Source organism: Beta vulgaris, chromosome 4 (assembly GCF_026745355.1).
Source record: "Beta vulgaris subsp. vulgaris cultivar EL10 chromosome 4, EL10.2, whole genome shotgun sequence".
In the NCBI taxonomy this organism is placed as follows: Eukaryota; Viridiplantae; Streptophyta; class Magnoliopsida; order Caryophyllales; family Amaranthaceae; genus Beta; species Beta vulgaris.
The window spans coordinates 14,400,769-14,418,603 of NC_079205.1; the positions used below are offsets into that span (position 1 = coordinate 14,400,769).

A 17,835-nucleotide genomic window follows, 5' to 3' on the forward strand; every position below is an offset into this window, starting at 1 on the left:
AAGTTATTAGCTAATCCAAGTAGCAACGTGCTCATCATTAGTGATGCCCCGAAAGAATCCAAAATCCCGAGTACAAGAACAAAATATTTTTGCGAAAGCAGCAACAGCATAGTAGATGTTGGCTAGAATTACCTTAAGCAAGCCATGAGCCTCAAGGACTAAAGCTGGGGATGCACATATTGCTCCATAGGGTTTGTTCGATTCCCTGTGTTTCTTCAGCATCTCAACCAACTTCTCTGAGGCAGAAAATGCCTCAGCGCCACCCAGTCCGCCCTGCCAACATGTAGACCAACTTAGCTTCTGAACCAATTTTTTGTGGACTATAAAATAGAGAGAATTTGTTTGATGATTCACTACTTACAGGCAAGACAATCAGATCATATGAGGAGTTGGCAGCCTCATCAAGATGCATATCTGCCACTAGTTTCACTCTCCGTGAAGCCAATATCTCCAGCTTTTCTCCAACAGAGGCCACAACAACTTTTATTTTAGCTCGTCGTAAGACATCAATTATAATAACAGCCTCCATTTCCTCTGAACCATCGGCTATAGGTACCAGAATCTAAGGCAGCAGAATTATAAACATTTAGTTCAGAAAAAAGGTGAGAGGTATAGATTTGATATCTCAACTAGGTCAGCAGCATGAAGCAGAGAAGATCAGCCAATACATTATGTACATTGATCAGCAAACGTAAGCCAGAATTATCAATTGTGCACCTAGCGTCCTTAGAATATCAGTTATGAATCTCACAGATAAACGTGGTTAGTTGACAGGGTTGCCCAATGGATGTACGGATTGGTTTTAGTTAAAAGGGGTTCTTAAACATTTACAACTAAATGCCAGAAGGCACAATTATTGTGTGATTTCAGACTTCTGATTTGGCTTCTCTTTTCAGAGCAGCTCAGTTCCACTCACAAATGAAATTAGCAAGTCCCAACAATGGGGACATTGAGCTCAGCTCTCATTTTGAGTTCCTCTCACGGTTTCAGTACCAGAGGCCCTATTCCCTTCCATAAGTAGAGTGTACATAGCATATCCACCTCAGTTCCAATAGTCAAATCTAAATCATAACTTGTTTTGTCAGAATCAACTTACTGAAAACTAAACAGCTACTCAGCTAGGCTGCAAAAATTTGTCAAAAAATAAACAGAAAAAACATCTAAGCTCCAAGGCTTGGTGCCAAACCATCACAATTTTTCTTAAAATAACTACGTTGAGGGCATTGAAAGACGCCTGAACTGCGACAGCCATCAGACTTCAGTCATTCTGCAATATGACAACTTTTTCATCATGTGATAATCACACAATCACAAAAGGAAGAGAGAATTGAACAGGGTACATGCAAACAAGACTCTAGACACCTTTGGCAACCTGAACTTGATGACAAGTTTGGGCACGACAATTGCTTCTCTTTTCTCCACTCTCAAAGTATTCGACAAACATATCCACACATGCATATCAAGAGACAACATTGACCCTATGATAAGATTCAACAAACCAAGGCAGAATAAAATTGACATACAACATTATCAATTCTTCCAGCTTTTGCTTAATTAATTCCACTCAATTCTGTTTAGTTGAAGACTTCATCAAGTTAGAAAAAGGTAAATACCAATTTTTAAAGATGTAAGAACCTAATAGTTGAGTTAAATCAATTAGAGCCATAAATTTAGGGTGAAAGAATTAGTAGTCAAAGCAGCAAACGCAAGCTTTCGTGTGCACGAGAAACTCTCTCCAGACAGACAACAAGAACTTGGATTTCAGTGACTTTGAAGCAAATTAGACAAGCTGCAAATAACAGTATAGCAGATGTCACAGAGCATCTAGAAAGCCAAATAATTAAAATTATAAGTATGTGGGATCTCACCTGTGGACAGTCATCAATTGACCACTCCATTGAGTTCAGCTCCCTGATTATATATTCGTCCCCATGATTGGGCCGCATGACCTGAACGGATAATTGCGGGAGACAAAATCAAGAATATGACAAGAGAACCAAGCAACCATTGAGTTTGAATTGCCAAAAGGATATGGAAGCAGAATATGAGTTGACACCGCAAGTATATATGTTGAATCGGGAAATCAGGCAAAAAGCATATTTTGCTCTTTTTATAGACAACTTTTATAAGAACAGCAATGCGATGGTTATCAATTATGACCCACAACCAAAAGGTGCCCAATGCTAGGTCCACTACTAATATCGCAATTGTACATATCACTAAATCTATACTCAATCTAAGATTTCTAATGTTGCATATTATAGGCAAATACATGTATTTTGAAGAGCTGTGTTCATATGAGAAAGCATACCAGTGGCCCAACAACTTCATCAGCCTTTTGTTTCCCATATAATTGTTCAACTAGTGTCACAGAGTATTCCATAGTAGTCCCTGCTCCTCGACTTGTCACTACTTTACCGTCCTGCTGAACCCTTGATTCAACTACAGTTGCTGAAGATGACAGTTGCTCCATAAAAGAAGGGTGACAAGTTGCCTAACAGACCATAAGTGCACTATTATATCCTATCCTCCACATGATCCAAACCAAAACAATAACAGAAAAAATATATAAGAAGCGCTAATGTCAAATGTCCATCAGCTCAACAGGTAAACAAAATAGCCAAGCAGCAGATTCAGGTGAACTCAAATACTAGCTGCATCAGATCTTACCTTTAGCCCTTTAAGCAATCCCCATGAACCCAAGGCAACTGCTGGTGCTGCACAAATTGCAGCATGAAGACGACCATCTGCAGCCTGGATCTCCACCATGCTTCTTAAGGTTGCAGAATCTTTTAAAGTGGTAGCACCTGGCATTCCCCCCTGTCAATTAATACAGTACACTCAAAATAAATCACATACACAAGAGGAAACTTCCAAAATGTATCAAGAAGCAAATAGACCAATGACCAATCCAAAGATGAGCCAAAAGAGGACAGATTTATTAAAAACCAACAGCATATGTGAAACTTCTTGAAATATCGCTCTGTCATGCTTAATTAAATGGTGAATCAAACACCTTAACAAGAAACCAAAACAAAATCAGACTACTCTTTCCTGTTCCAGGACATACAAGGTACTATATGAAACTGGGACTTATAAGTTCCATCCAACTATCCAAGTGCCTGTTAGACTCACACAGCTGGGGACTGTACAACAGTAGGGAAGGGCGGAAAGACCATTTTAGGGGTTCCATTTTTTATTCTTGTACCATAATAATCTTTAACATGAACTATCCGGAAAGGTATGAAAACTTCCCTCACTTGCAGGATATTGGATTAAAGATAACGACTACTCTCCAATTTATTCTCTTTTTCTTTCCAGTAAGAGATCTGAGGCAAAGGATTAAAAGAAATGTCATCTAGTTTATTGCCAACAAGTTTTTGCTTGGAAGATGGAAAAACTCTTTCTTAGCTTTGTATGACAACATAGTAAACAAATGAAGATAACATATTCTACACCGATAACCTAAAAATTTAATAACTCGGATGTACTGAGTCGCAAACCCCCCCCCCCCAGTTTAAGTAACCTCGATTAGTCGATTGCAACATTGTAGTATCCAACAATTGCATAGGACAAAGCTTTATTAACAGTTCAGGATACAATAACTTGTGTGATTAAATGCCAACCTCTGTTTCCCGAGGTGGCAACGAAAAACAAGAACATTATATGCCACATAGCCTGATTTTTTATTCACATAAAGTATTAGAACCTATAGTCAAAACTTAATAGCTTACTCCAGAAAGGCACTAGCATTGCAGATGAAGAAAATCTGTTTCCATTTTGTCGAGGTAAAATGCATAGTGGCATCAGAATCAGATGAAAATAACCACAAGTTCAGTCACTCTTTACTCCAGATCTCATAATGTAATAAGCTATAGGTTCAAAAAGGACCAGCATATATGAGTTTGCACCAGATCCAACTAAAGGTTTGCAGAGGAGCTTCAGCACAATTGTAGAAATACATAAAAGTACGACAAAAAGTGCTACTGGGCTAAAACGAGAAAAGATTGCAATTTGAAGCAACAAAGAAACGGGATTCATGAGATCAACAGACCAGCCCTAAGTATACCAATGCAGCGACAGCTAAGTTAGAAAATCATGAGCATGTATCGTACTAGCACAATCTAAGATACATTGGGCAGGAGATTGACTAAAGTACACAGTATATTCAGTGCATGAACAACAAGGAAGTATTACTTACAGGCAAAGAAATGAGATCAAAAACAGTGTGACTACAGTCATCAATTAATGCATCAGCCACAATCTTGACACCATGACCAGCATCAATTTGGAGCTCCTTCTCGACGGAAGCCACAGTCACTTCAGCTCCAGCTCTCCTCAAGATATCAATGGTAATCACAGCCTCCATAGGCTCGGTTCCATTCGCTATCGGAACTAAGACCTAAAAAAAACAAAAACCCCAGTAACCAATTTAAGAATGAAATGGCATACATTACTCAAACTCCCAAAAATTACACATGATCACATATTCAAGAGGGATAAGTATGCTTTGGCTAAATAAAACACTCAAAATCCAGAAGAACAACACATACAAACTTCAAGCAGAATGATGGTACAGAAAATATCAAAGACATCAAATTATCTTCCATCAACACAACCCACAAAATATAATAAACAAATTTATGAAAAAGTTTCCATAAAAAGTTGGAATTAAGCTAGATATCACCCTTCAAAACAAACCCACAAATGAAAAGAGCATGAAATAAAAAATATGTATATAAATGATCAATCGCAAACATGTAAAAGAAAGGCAATACTTTCATTGGAATGAAAGGAAGAAAGAATTACCTTTTTAGCATCGGAAGCCATGGAAGAAGCAGAGATAGTGGAGAATTTGAGCGAGGAGAGAGAAACCCTGGAGAATAAATTAAGTGGAGATGGAAAAATGGGTTGTTTGTAAAATGTTGTAAATGGGGGGAGAGAGGTCAGGTGACGCGTGGCCATTGCCATTGGGCTAAGTTGGGCTGGGAGACTTGTACTTGTAGTTGTAGAAGGGTGCAGTCAGCGAGAATGACGACTGATGAGCCATGGCAGGCTTCATCTTTTAGTATGTATGTATGATTTTGGACATCTAATCTATTCTAATCCAATCCTGTTGGGTGGGGGGTGGGGGGTGGGGGGTGGGGGGTTATTATTGGAAGCTAAAGTGTTAAAGACATTTCTCTTTGGCCACACTTCGATATATTAGGTGGTATTTTGGTAAAATGTATATGATTATATATTAAATTTTATTGTTGGGAAGGATTAATTAAAATTGGATTTTTGTGAAAAAATACCAATTAAATTTTTTTTTGGAGGGAAGGAACAATTAAATTACTTTCATTGGCAACTTAACACCACGCACATTACGATTTCCGGCCAATTTGTCAACTTTCGACAATTTCTTTCCCTCCAAAACCTCGGTTTTTTTGTTTCTCCTCCCCCCACCCCTACGCCCCACCCACCGAAACCCCTCCCCCCTTAGTCCCTTACCTCGAAATCCTCTCACTCTCCTTCTCTCTCTCTGCTTCTTCACCTCCCAATCCCAAATCCTCCAACCTCTTTTGCGCTGGTTGCCCCCCTCTCTCTCCTTGTGGGTCCATACTCTCGTAGTTCACCTATCGTAGGACGCAGGGGAGGAGGATTTCAGTGGGTTTTTCGGTGGGTAGGGCGTAGGGGTGGGGGAGGAGGATTCCGGTGGGGTTTCTGGTGGGTAGGGCGTACGGGGTAGGAGTGGGGAAGGAGGATTCTGGTGAGTAGGGCTTAAGTGACGGGAGGAGGATTCCGGTGGGTAGGGCGTAGGGGTGGGGGAGGAGGAGAAACAAAAAAAAAAAAGATGTTTTCGACGGAAAAATAAGTCAACGCCGGAAAGTTGACAATTTGGCAGGAAAATCGTAATGTGGTGTTAAGTTTCCAACAAAAATATTGTAATTGGTCCTTCCCTCCAAAAAAATTTTAAGTGGTGTTTACTCACAAAAATCCTATTATAATTGGTCCTTTCCCCATAGAGTCCCCTTCTCTCTCTCTCTCTGAGGTAGGGCTACAACACCCAGTGAGTCTGACTTGTGTCACCTCCTAATTGTGGTCGTTCTTGCGACGGTGATGGCGGAGGAACTATTAGAAAAGTGCGATTGTCTCAATATTGTTGATGAAGAGAACAAGATTGTTTACTTAAGTACAGTAGATTCGATTAAACTAGATGCCAAAACTTCTCTCATGCTTATGGAGAAGGTGATAACAGATAGGGCAGTTAATCTTGATGCTTTAAAGAGGACGATGACCCAGATTTGGGCGCTCAGCCGCAATTTGGTGGTTAGGGCTATTGATACAAATACCTTTGTCTTCCAATTCTTCCATTGGAAGGACAAGGAGAAGATTCTTGAAGGGAGGCCTTGGAGCTTTGATCAAAAATTATTGGTTTTGAATGAGATTGTGGGCAATGAACAACCGTCATAGGTGGTTCATGATACATCTCTGTTCTGGGTTCGTATTTACAATCTTCCGCTTAACTGTCGATCGGAAAATGATGTAAAGGCCATTGCTTCTTGTTTTGGACCGGTGATGGATGTGGATCTGGACGATTTTAGGCTAGAAAGGTTTTGCCGTGTCAAAATCATGTTGAATATATTCAAACCCTTTGCGTCAAAAGCAGTGAATTAGACGCAAGGATGAAGTGGTGACCATGATCGAATACAAATATGGACGATTACCGCACTTTTGTTTTCGGTGTGTGGTGTTAGGCCACAGTGACAAAGATTGCAGTGTCGAGATGCCCAAGGAGTGTGATAACGAGTTGGGATGGGGTGCCTAGTTAGAGGCTTCTCCTCACAAGGGAAGAAGCAAAAATAAGGAGGAGACTATCGCCATTAAAGCTCGAAAGAAAGTACTTTTTGTGATAACGAGTTGGGATGGGGTGCCTGGTTAGAGGCTTCTCCTCACAAGGAAAGAAGCAAAAATAAGGTGGAAACTATGGTCATTAAAGCTCGGAAGAAAGTACTTTTCGTGGCTAAAGAAGATGGAGGTCAAACTGCAAATATGAGGCCTCCAAAAGTGTAATATCCTGGAAACTTAAACGTGTTTAAGTAAATAATTACTTTTTTTAAAAGTAGTTAAATTATATTTTACTTAAAGTTTCACTTAAAGTAACGTTTAATAAAACTATTTCAGATGGGTAGTCTTAAGGCACCGGGGCCAGACGGTATTCCAGCTCAGTTTTATCAGCAATACTGGTCAACGGTGGGACATGATATTTGGAAGGCGGTCTCTCATTTCTTCTCTTCAGGGTACATGCTGCTCAGGGAATGGAACTACACTAATATCTGTCTTATCCCAAAAACAGACAGACCGGAAGAAGCTAGTCAATTTCGTCCCATAAGTCTATGTAATGTCATTTACAAAATCATATCCAAGGTCATTTCCAACCGTCTTAAACCAATATTGAAGGAGTTGATTTCACCATTCCAAAATGCCTTCGTTCCCGGGAGACAAATGGCTGATAATTGTTTAATCGCTCATGAGTTGGTCAATACTATCAAACAGAAAACAAAAGGCAAACAGCACCTGGCGGTTGAAGATTGACATGTTTAAGGCCTATGATAAAGTGGATTGGGACTTCTTGGATTGGCTGTTGTCGCAAATGAGAATCCCAAATAAATGTCGTCATTGGATTATGCAATGCGTCACTACTGTATCTTACTCAATCATTGTCAACGGAGAGCCTACTTCTCGTTTCACACCTACTTGCGGCCTAAGACAGGGAGACCCATTATCCTCCTATCTTTTTATTCTCGTTATGGATGTACTGTCTAGAATGTTAACTAACGGAATGACTGCCAAATCCTTTGAGGGACTTAAAATATCCAGAATGGGTCCCTCAGTGTCACACCTTTTTTTTGCAGATGACTCTCTAATTTTCTTCAAAGCAAATTCAAAATCTTGTGATGAAGTGAAGAGTATCTTATCAAAATTCAGTCGATTATCAGGGGAAGTCATCAACTACCATAAGTCCCTTATCATGTTCAGTCCGAATACACCTCATCATTTTCGTCAACAGATGCGAAATTTAGTAAACACCCCAGTTGCAAGTTCTCTTGGGAAATATTTGGGTGCGAATATCGAAGTGAATGGCAGGAATTCAAGAATGTTTCATCCGTTGGTCGAAAAAGTTGAAAAAAAGCTCTCAAGTTGGCATAGTCTCTCCCTCTCGCTTGCTGGGCGAATCATCCTGATTAATAGCATCCTCTCTATGCTCAGCCTCAATATTCTCAGCATTTTCCTCATTCCAAAGTCTACAGCAGACCGGTTGAACTCCATCTTTGCAAGATTTCTGTGGGCTGGTACAAGTGATAAAAAACCGATCTTCTGGAAAGGAAAGTCAACGCTGGAGCTACCTAAGAGTAGTGGAGGGCTCGGTATAAGAAATGTACATCTCTTTAACAAAGCGTTACTTGCAAAGCAAGCAATCAGAATTCATAACTCCGGTCACTCTCTAATATCTCAATTATATATAGCAAAATATAAGGCATCACCAGTCAACTTGACTCTCAACAAGTCCAAATTAGGGAGAGTTTCTTGGGCTTTAGGGACTCTGCCGGGCTGTTCAAGATTGTGCGGGAGGATTCATTAAAATAATAGGTGATGGCTCGGACACCATAATATTAGAAGATAATTGGGTTACGGGAGATCCCATCAAACTTAAACCGCCAGGAATTCAACTGCAAGAGAGAGGGATTCGCACCGTTAAGGATTTGGTGGTAGCTAATCAAAGGAGGTGGAATTCGGAGCTCATCTGGAAGATGTTTGTACCAGAATCGGCTATTAGGATCCTAACAACCTACATTCCTAAGGAGCATATTCAAGATTACTTTACATGGAATGGATCTAGGCATGGGGGTTTCCGGGTAAAGGATGCTTATGTATTCCTTCTAGGGCTGCGAGGAAGTCTTGAATCCAATTATACTAAAAGGAGGTTCTGGAGTAAACTCTGGGCTTCTGACCTTAGACCCAAATGGAAAGTTTTTATCTGGAGGCTTCTCCAGAGAGCCCTAGCCGTCAAGTGCAACTTAGAAAAGCGTAAAATTGCCATCAGTGTTAACTGCAGCATATGTCATCATTCTCCAGAGGACGAAAGACACCTATTCAGAGATTGTGATATTTCTTCTCGAATATGGTCTGCCTCGGTTCTGGGCATTAACACTAGGTCAAGTGTATACATTCCGATTGAAGATTGGATCCGGAATTTCTTATTGCTCTTTTGGAGGGAAGATGGGTTAAAATCTGAACGGGTAAGAGAGTTTGTTACTACTCTCTGGTCAATATGGCTTTATCGAAACAATATTGTGTTTAATAATCTGGCTGAACATCCGGTAGATATACTTAATAAGAAGAAAATTCTTCTTCAAGAATTTGATGAAAGCAACAAAATAATAAGGCAGCAGCTTAAGAGGGGTTTAGTTGAATATGATGCTCAACAGAGGGTCCCACCTCTTCTTTATATCGATCAACCAGCAGTATGCTTAGTTCTGGTGGATGGATCTTGGAAGAGACATAAGCTACATTTTCCAAAAGCAGGAATAGGGTGGACGGCTTATATGAACGGGGAAAAGATATTGGAGGGGAATGCCATAGTTTCAGCTTCTTCTTCTCTACAAACTGAAGCTCTAGCAGTGTATCGGGGTCTTTATGAAGCTTTCTCAAAAGGAGTCCGAAATATACAACTTCATTCAGATTCAGCGGAAGTTGTGCGTGCAGTGAATAGTTTACAGCAACCAGTAGAGATTGCCACAATTATGCATGATTTCAGGGCTCTGTCACAACGAGTTCCTAAATGGGGAATTAAGTGGGTTCGAAGAGAAGATCTTGTTGTAGCTCATAAGTTAGCAGTAGCGGCTAGGTTAGGTAAATTACTTTAATATGCCTGTTTGCTCTTGTTGCCAAAAAAAAAAAAAAAAAAAAAAAAAAACGTTTAATAAAACGAATATAAAAATTCCCAACTTAAAAATATTAATATACTAGTGACGATAATTTATAATTTACGATTTCATGAGTTAAACAAGAAGGCTAACATAGTTGATAATTCACTTAAAGTACAAAATGTCAACATTTCACCCAAAGTTTCATTAAGTCACGTTTAGGAGTGTTAGTATGGAAAAATTTCTGATTTTTGGGTTGCAAAATAAAAAGAGAAAAGAGAAAACAAAGCTATGGTCAATTCCCCCCCCCCCATTAATGGTGTCTTCTTCCTCACTCCATCATGTCCATTTGTCACTCATGCAATCACAACTTTCTTCTCCTTCTTCAGACAAATCTGTTACCAATCCTCACCAAAGCTTCCTCAAGTTAACAAAATCAGATTATTTACTTCACCATCTTCCTCCCAACCACTGATTTTAACTCCAAATTTCTCTATAAATAGTCATGGATACAACACCAAGAACACACCAACAACAACCTTTGTCATCTCTTCTCTCTAATCAGAAATTCCGTCTATAATCGCCGAAAAATTGTAAAAAAAGAAATCCAAAAAGAAACCCCCAATTTTTTACTCTCTCTCCTCTGTTTTGGTTCCCCCCGACCACCGTCGGCCACCATGCGATGCTGGTCTCGCGCCGCGCTCAGTCGCCTCTTCACCTCGCCGTCGTTCGACCACCTACACAGCTCGCCGGGGACCGCCGCGCCAGCAGCTTCGTTCTCTCTCGCCTCGCGCTATCTCTCTCGTCCCTCTTCTTCGCGCGACGCCGCTGCACGCGCAGCACCGCCGAGACCCAGCCACCACGCCACGCTGCCGTCGTTTCTCGCTGACCTCCGCTGCTGCTCGCCGTTCACCGGAGCCGACGTCCCACCCCTGCCGGAATTTTCGTCCTCCCTGCTCCTAGTAGCAGAGGTGATGGTTTTCCCCTTTTAATTTTCTGATTTCTCATTCTCTAATGCAAGCCCAAGTTTATAACCCTTAACCTTTATTAATTTATTTGGGCCTAGAGCCTTGGACTCAGAAATAAGCTTAGGTTTTAAATCTGAATTATATTGTTGTTGGGCTAAAGGAGTTAAACTAAAGCTGATTTAGTGCTTAATTAAGTCATGTTAGTTTAATTATTAAGTTAAGTATAATGTTGGGCTTATAATCTGATTTACTTAGCTAAGTAATTTAAGTTAATCTTGTTACTTTAATATTTCGAGATTTAGTGGACTGATTTAGTTAGTTTCACTAAACCACCTAACTTATTTACCAAAATCTATTATTGGGTTATAATTCATGATTTCTAAACCAGTTGAGTTGTTTAAAACTAATTAAAAATAATTCATTAAGCTTGTTATTTATAATTGAGTTTAAGTTATGAGTACTTCGCTAATCCTTAAGTTCACTTATAATAATTAGTTACTTGACTTGTTAGTTTATGACTAAATAATATTAAAATAATGTTGATAGTTCTAGTATATTAAAAATTAGTTTAATAATAGACGATTAATTGGTTATTAACTACGAACTCTTATAACAAAAATATATTTTCAAAGGGTTATATGTTATGTATTAATATAACTTTAATATTTTGATAATTTCTAAAAGCATAACTAAAGGAGCTATTTCACCTAATTAGTTGATTAAAGAGTCACCTTGATTAAAAAGTTATTAACGGTTAAGAAATAATGACCTTTAGGGAGACCTTTACGGCGTTATAATGACCACTATGACAAGCGCTAACTAATATTTAGGCTTAATAGCTAAATAACGAAACGTTCATTAATAAAATTATTCTTGAATAGATTAAAGAAGATAAAGGATATTACAAGCCTCCCCAGGCAATCATGTTGGTAAGCAGGAATTCAGGTAACGTCTACTGCTAACACCCACAATCCCTTTCGAATGATGTTTTATGGTATTTCGCACTATGTTGTTGATTTATGGATTGTGGGATATGAAAGGTTTTACGAATATGATAATTTTCGATGAAATGAAACGAGTTCGATGTTACGAAAATATGAGTATAATAATGCTATGGTTTAATGATGTTTCATGATTATGATTATAACGATGTAATGTAACTATGATATTTGAAACATGATAAAGTAAAGTGAAAGATGGTTCTTGGCAAGTAAGTGGGCATAGAAAATGTCACCGATGTGACCGCCTTTCTGGCAATATTTGGACACCGAGAGTGTCATCCATTTGTGGCCGCCTTTCTGGCAATATTTGGACACCGAGAGTGTCATCCATTTGTGACTGTCTTTCTGGCAATATTTGGACACCGAGAGTGTCATCCATTTGTTTAGGGAGACGTCCCTATATGTGATATGTGATATGCGATATTTGCCAAGTTACCAAAGTAAAAGATATATGATGGTGAACATGATAAAGAAGATAATGTAACATGCTATGATATGTTTGTGAAATGGTTTTACTTATTCTCTTCTCCCTGTTTATAAATAAAATGATATGAAATGAATTTACGATGTTAGAGTAGTATGTTACTGAGCCTCGGCTCACGACGTTTTGTTTTATGTTTTAGGTATGGAAGAACAGATATGGATCACTATTATACTGCGTTATGGAGATTTCGTATGATTCTATGAGGTTTTAGGATATTTTGTATGATGGATAAACAAGCATTATTTTACGATGAGTAATTGTATAGTGAATTTTCAATTTTAGGCTATTATTTTATTTGTGGGCCATAACCCACAGGATTAGGTTATGCTTCCGCTGACGATTAAGGTCATGTAAATTTGTCGGGGCGTTACAAAAAGTGGGGTAGAATACGAAGGTGTTGATGGATAGAGAGTTAAAGGATAGTGTGGATGGTACGCCAATTGAGGAAGAGAGGGGAAAATTAATAAAGGGTGTGGGAAGTGCAATTGGGGGTGAGGAAGTCACTGACATACTTAGCCCGCCAAAGGATTCTAATGTTGTGCACATGGGGAGGGTTGGTATGTCTGTTGGTTCAAGTAGTAGGGACATTATTAAGGTTGTTGGGAATGATGGGGAGATGTGTGACATCTCTGGCAGTAGGAGAACCCACTACATTTAAAGCTGGGTGGGGTGGAGGCTGGGGAACAAGGGAGCAGGACCAATGATGACACTAATCAGGTTGTCGAGACACACACTATCACTTTTCACCCTTTCCACGTGAGGTCTGGTTCACAACTGTCAAAAAAGGTGAAAAGTAGGAAAAAAGTCTGCTATAAAGGGGACTATAGATAAGGTTATTTCTCTCATGGATGTTGCTTATTTCTCTTCTGCTGATCGTAATATTGAATATGAGATACCTGATGTAAATAATAAAAGAAAATGTTACGAGTCTCCTTTGATTGATTATGTAATGGCTGGTATTGATGTTAAAAAAAATGAGAACTGAAATATGCTAGGGTCAAGCTGTGATCCAAGTAATGGAGGTTCGGTGCATCCAACCCCGTGAAGAGCAATGAAATTCTTAAGTTGGAACTATCATGGTCTGGCCAATCTTTGGACAGTTAGTGCCCTTCACTCTCTTTGTTGGAGAGAGAGGTCGAACATTGTTTTTTTTATGGAGACAATGGTGGATACAAATGTACTGGAGAAAATTCGAAATAGATGTGGTTTTTCTGATGGATTCTGTTTAAGTAGTAATGGTAACTCCAGTGGTGTCGATTTATGGTGGAATGATTTAGATGTTTTTGTGCTCTCCTTTCCGTCACATCATATTCATGCTATTATGTTAGATGAACATAAAAATTTGAGTTGGCATGATGTGGGCATCTATAATTGGCTGGAAACAAGCAATACACATTTGGCTTAGCAACTTTTGAGACAGGTGCGACAACAATGCCCTCTCCTCATGTTGTTTTTTGGTGATTTTAAAGAGATCATGAGTATGGAAGAGACAAAGGAGGGGATTCAGCGAAGTGAGAGATTGATGGATGCTTTTCGGGAGGGTATGCATGATTGTGGGGTGAAGGATTTGGGCTACAAGGGAAGCAGATTCACATGGCAGAGGGGCAATTCTCCATCTACTCTTATTCGAGAAAGACTTGATTGTATGTTAGCTGATGATGACTGGTGTGATTTGTTTCTATCATGGGAAGTTGTGCATCTCCCGAGATATAGTTCTGACCATGCACCTTTACTCTTGAAGACAAGGATAAATGATAACTTTAGGCGGGGTAACCAATTATTTAAGTTCGAGGCAATGTGGCTTTTGAGTGAGGATTGTGGAAAGGTTGTGGAGTAGACTTGGATTGATTCGGATGGGAAGGATATTACTGCTCGGTTGGAGTTGGTGTCTCACAAGCTGACTTCTGGGCCATGCAGGCATTCAGTGATCTGAAAATAGAAAGAAGCGTGTTCTCGCTCGACTTCATGACTTGCAACAATATGACCCGGATGCATCTATTCTTGCGCAATGTAATTATGCGTCCTTGGATCTTGATGAGATCCATCGTCTTGAGGAGTCTTATTGGTATGTTAGAGCTCGTGCAAATGAAATTAGATATGGGGACAAAAACACAACGTACTTTTATCATAAGGCTAGTCAACGAATTCGGCATAATATTATACATGGCTTGTTAGATGAGAATGGTGTGTGGAAGAAAGGCAGGGACGATGTATGTGACATTGTGCACCATTACTTTGCTGACTTGTTTGCGTCGGATAACCCCAAAGCTATAGATGTGGCGGTGGAGGGGTTATCAACATGCGTTTCCGAGCAGAGGAATGCTAGCCTTGTTTCTCCGCCCTCGCGGGAAGAAGTTTGGAAGCTCTCTTTGCTATACACCATAATAAACCCCTAGGTACTGATGACCTTCATGTCTTATTCTTTCAGAAGTTTTGGCACATTATTGGCTCGGATATCATTATATTTATGCAGGATTGGTGGAACGGTATGGATTTGAGTTTTCTTAACAAAACATGCATTGTGTTGATCCCAAAGTGTGAAAGTTCAAAGATAATGAAGGACTTTTGGCTTATTAGCTTGTGCACGATTTTGTATAAGATTATGTCAAAAACTTTGGCTAATAGACTCAAAGTTTTTACTCCCTTCTATTATTTCCCCAAGTCAGATCTAGTGCTTTAGTCCCTCGCGGGTTGATTACTGACAATGCTCTTGTGGCATTTAAGATCTTTCATGTTATGAAGAGGAAAGATGTGAGAGGTGATGGGGTGTGTCATTCAAACTTGATATGAGCAAAGCATATGATAGGGTTGAGTGGTGCTTCTTGGAGAAAGTTATGGAGAAAATGAGTTTTTGTGTGGAATGGATTACTAAGGTGATGGCTTGTATTTCTAGTGTCTCTTTCACTTTTAAAGTGAACGAGGCTGTGGATGGCCGCTTACACCCTCTTGGGGGCTTTGCCAAGGTGACCCTATCTCTCCCTATTTATTTCTGTTGTGTGCTGACGTTTTCTCTCCACTTATCTCAAAAGCAGCAACTGGAAAAAAGATCCATGGTGCTAGAATCTGCAAAGGGGCTCTGCTGGTGTTTCATCTCTTCCTTACAGATGATAGCATTATGTTTATTAACGCTTCTATGCAAGAATGTTCTATGGTGGTTGATATTATTAGTAAATACGAGAGAGCATCAGGACAGAAAGTCAATCTAAGCAAAACGGAGGTTGTTTTTAATAGAGGTGTGGATGTGGATCATCGTAATGCTATTGTGAGTATCTTGGGTGTGCAGGAAGTTGATAGACAAGAGAAATATTTAGGCCTTCCCACTGTCATAGGCAGATAAAAAAAGCGACTTTTGCTTGTATTAAGGGTGGAAGGAGGAGCATTTGGGGGTGGAAGTCATTGTTGTTAGAGGGTTTAAAGTGGCGTGTGGGGAAAGAAGAAAGTATTAGAGTGTGGGAGGAGGCGTGGATCATTGGAGAGGGGTCTCACTTTGTTCCGACTCCAAGGGTGAATAGTGATATGAATCTAAGGGTATGTGAGTTGATTGATTTTGCTAGAGGTGGTTGGAATGTCATGGTGGTGCGGCAACTATTTCATGAAGACGAGTAGGACTTGATCCTCAACATTCCCCTATCTCGATTTTGGCCGCAGGATCGCATGTATTGGTGGCCATCACGTAATGGCCTATTTTCGGTGAAATCGTGTTATTGGCTAGGAAAACTTGGCATTTAAGGACACGGAGGTTGCAGCATGGTGAGAGGGAAGTGAAGCTATGGCATGACATGTGGCGTGTGCAAGACCCGCTAAAGCTCCAACATTTCCTTTGGTGTGCGTGTAAGGGCAGTTTAGGTGTGAAGGAGAGATTATGTTGGAGGCATGTGTGTGATGTATCAACATGCTCGATCTGTGGTGAGCCAAGCGAATCAATACTCCACGCCCTATTTTCGTGCAAATACGCGCACAAGTAGTTTGGCTGGTGAGCCCTTTTAGCTCTCTTCTTACAAATATGCCCTCCTCTTCTTTTGGTGATGTATTTTCTTGGTTAATGAATCAATGCACGAGGGATGAGTTGCGTGCTATATGTGCCCTCATGTGGGCGGTATGGTTTTGTTGGAATTAACACATTTTTGAACAAGAGATGCTACATCCCCCAACGGTGGCTGCAAGTTTTGTGAAACTTATCGAAGATTATTGCTTGTATGCAAAGAAAGTTTTTCGGCCAAGGGGTGGACTGCCACCCTCGATTGCTTCATGGTGCAAACCTCCTAATGATATCCTGAAGGCCAACTTCGATGCACATATTAACCCTAATGTGAGGTGGGCTTGGGTGTGGTGTTTCACGACTCGAGTGGCAGTGTGGCAGTGATGGGGGTGAGGTGTGTGGCTGCGAAGTGAGAATCTACCACGGCTGAAGCTATGGCTGCGTTCAAAGATTCAGTTATGAGAAGGTGATTTTTAAAGAGGATGCATTACTTGTTGACAGTGCTATGAAGAATGAGTGTGAGGGAGATTCTCCTTTATTTCCTGTTTTTAATGACATTAATAGGTTGTGTTTGAATTTTGAGTCTTTCTCTTTTTCTCATGTGAAGCGAGTGGGCAACGTTGTAGCCCATTAATTTGTTAGCTCGTTGGAATTGCTTAAGAAACTCAGAGGTTGTATGGTTTGACTCCTTTCCCCAAAGTATCTCTACTTTGGTTGATCTTGATCTAATATAATCTATAGTTTTCCCCTCAAAATAAAAAGTGGTTTTTTGGTAGATACAAGAATTCAATTATGGTGGGAAGTTACAATACATGAGAAGTTAATTCCCTCATGTAATTTCTAGGAATTTACTAAAATTGTTTGGTTAGCATCAATGAATTTGAAAATCCCAGGATTTTTGAATGACCAAGGGGGAGATTGGGTCAATAAATTTCCACGTTTTGTGGGAATTACAAATTTCCAGGAATTTTGAATTCCCCCATTTTTCTTACTTCCTGCTAACCAAACAACTGACCAGTTTCGAAATTCATGGGAATTTCCATTGCATGTGTTTCTTCCCACATACCAAACAACCACTAATAGATCATTTAGTCTCCACATGGTAAAGGGAATATAATCAAGAAAGGAGTAGAGGGGGAAACTAAAATCCTTCGATCAAAAAGTTGTTTGGTTAGCATATAACTCTTCCACCTTTCTTCCTCCTCTCATCATTCCTCGACCATTTCTCACTCCCTTGATGTGATGTCGGCTGTTGTTACCCCTCCCTGACCTAGCATTGCCAACGCCGCCGCCCCGACTCCGCCGCTACTTCCCCATCCTTTCCCCGGCAACGACCTCCCACACACTACCGCAACCACCCCTTCTTATTTCTTCTTTTTATCTCACACCTCCTCAAAAGGTCAAGTTCGAGATTTAAATGGTCAAATTTGACCTTCAAGAGACATAATTAATAATAACAAGAGGTCTCCCCATCTTTACTCTTGATTTTTTT

The 17,835-nt window shown here is 39.9% G+C and overlaps 3 protein-coding genes across 4 annotated transcripts in view; 2 read left to right on the forward strand and 1 right to left on the reverse strand.

Moving 5' to 3' along the window:
• The window catches only part of LOC104891416 (protein DJ-1 homolog B), a 45,292-nt gene extending 40,251 nt beyond the window's left edge, over nt 1-5,041 (reverse strand). Inside the window, exons 1-7 of one of the 2 annotated variants that reach the window (XM_048642825.2) lie at nt 4,810-5,041; nt 4,202-4,402; nt 2,671-2,820; nt 2,312-2,494; nt 1,869-1,949; nt 362-562; nt 133-273 (exon numbers count right to left, since the gene is read on the reverse strand). In XM_048642825.2, coding sequence (XP_048498782.1) covers nt 133-273; nt 362-562; nt 1,869-1,949; nt 2,312-2,494; nt 2,671-2,820; nt 4,202-4,402; nt 4,810-4,971 — 1,119 coding nt within the window. In that variant the 5' untranslated portion in view covers nt 4,972-5,041. The remainder of the gene's footprint in view (nt 1-132; nt 274-361; nt 563-1,868; nt 1,950-2,311; nt 2,495-2,670; nt 2,821-4,201; nt 4,403-4,809) is intronic. The other variant, XM_010677106.4, reaches the window with a different exon arrangement.
• A 3,754-nt stretch (nt 5,042-8,795) lies between these two features.
• On the forward strand, nt 8,796-9,911 carry LOC130591061 (uncharacterized). The gene has a single exon (XM_057393962.1). The coding sequence runs from the start codon at nt 8,796-8,798 to the stop codon at nt 9,909-9,911; it is 1,116 nt and encodes a 371-aa protein (XP_057249945.1).
• Nucleotides 9,912-13,838: 3,927 nt separating this feature from the next.
• On the forward strand, nt 13,839-14,201 carry LOC125496499 (uncharacterized). The gene has a single exon (XM_048641976.1). It carries the CDS (start codon nt 13,839-13,841, stop codon nt 14,199-14,201), a length of 363 nt encoding a protein of 120 aa, XP_048497933.1.
• The last annotated feature ends 3,634 nt before the right edge of the window (nt 14,202-17,835 follow it).

What these genes read in the sequence shown, in the direction of transcription:
- LOC130591061 (XM_057393962.1), top strand. Translation starts at nt 8,796, where the DNA reads ATGTTTGTACCAGAATCGGCTATTAGGATCCTAACAACCTACATTCCT.
- LOC125496499 (XM_048641976.1), top strand. Translation starts at nt 13,839, where the DNA reads ATGAGTATGGAAGAGACAAAGGAGGGGATTCAGCGAAGTGAGAGATTG.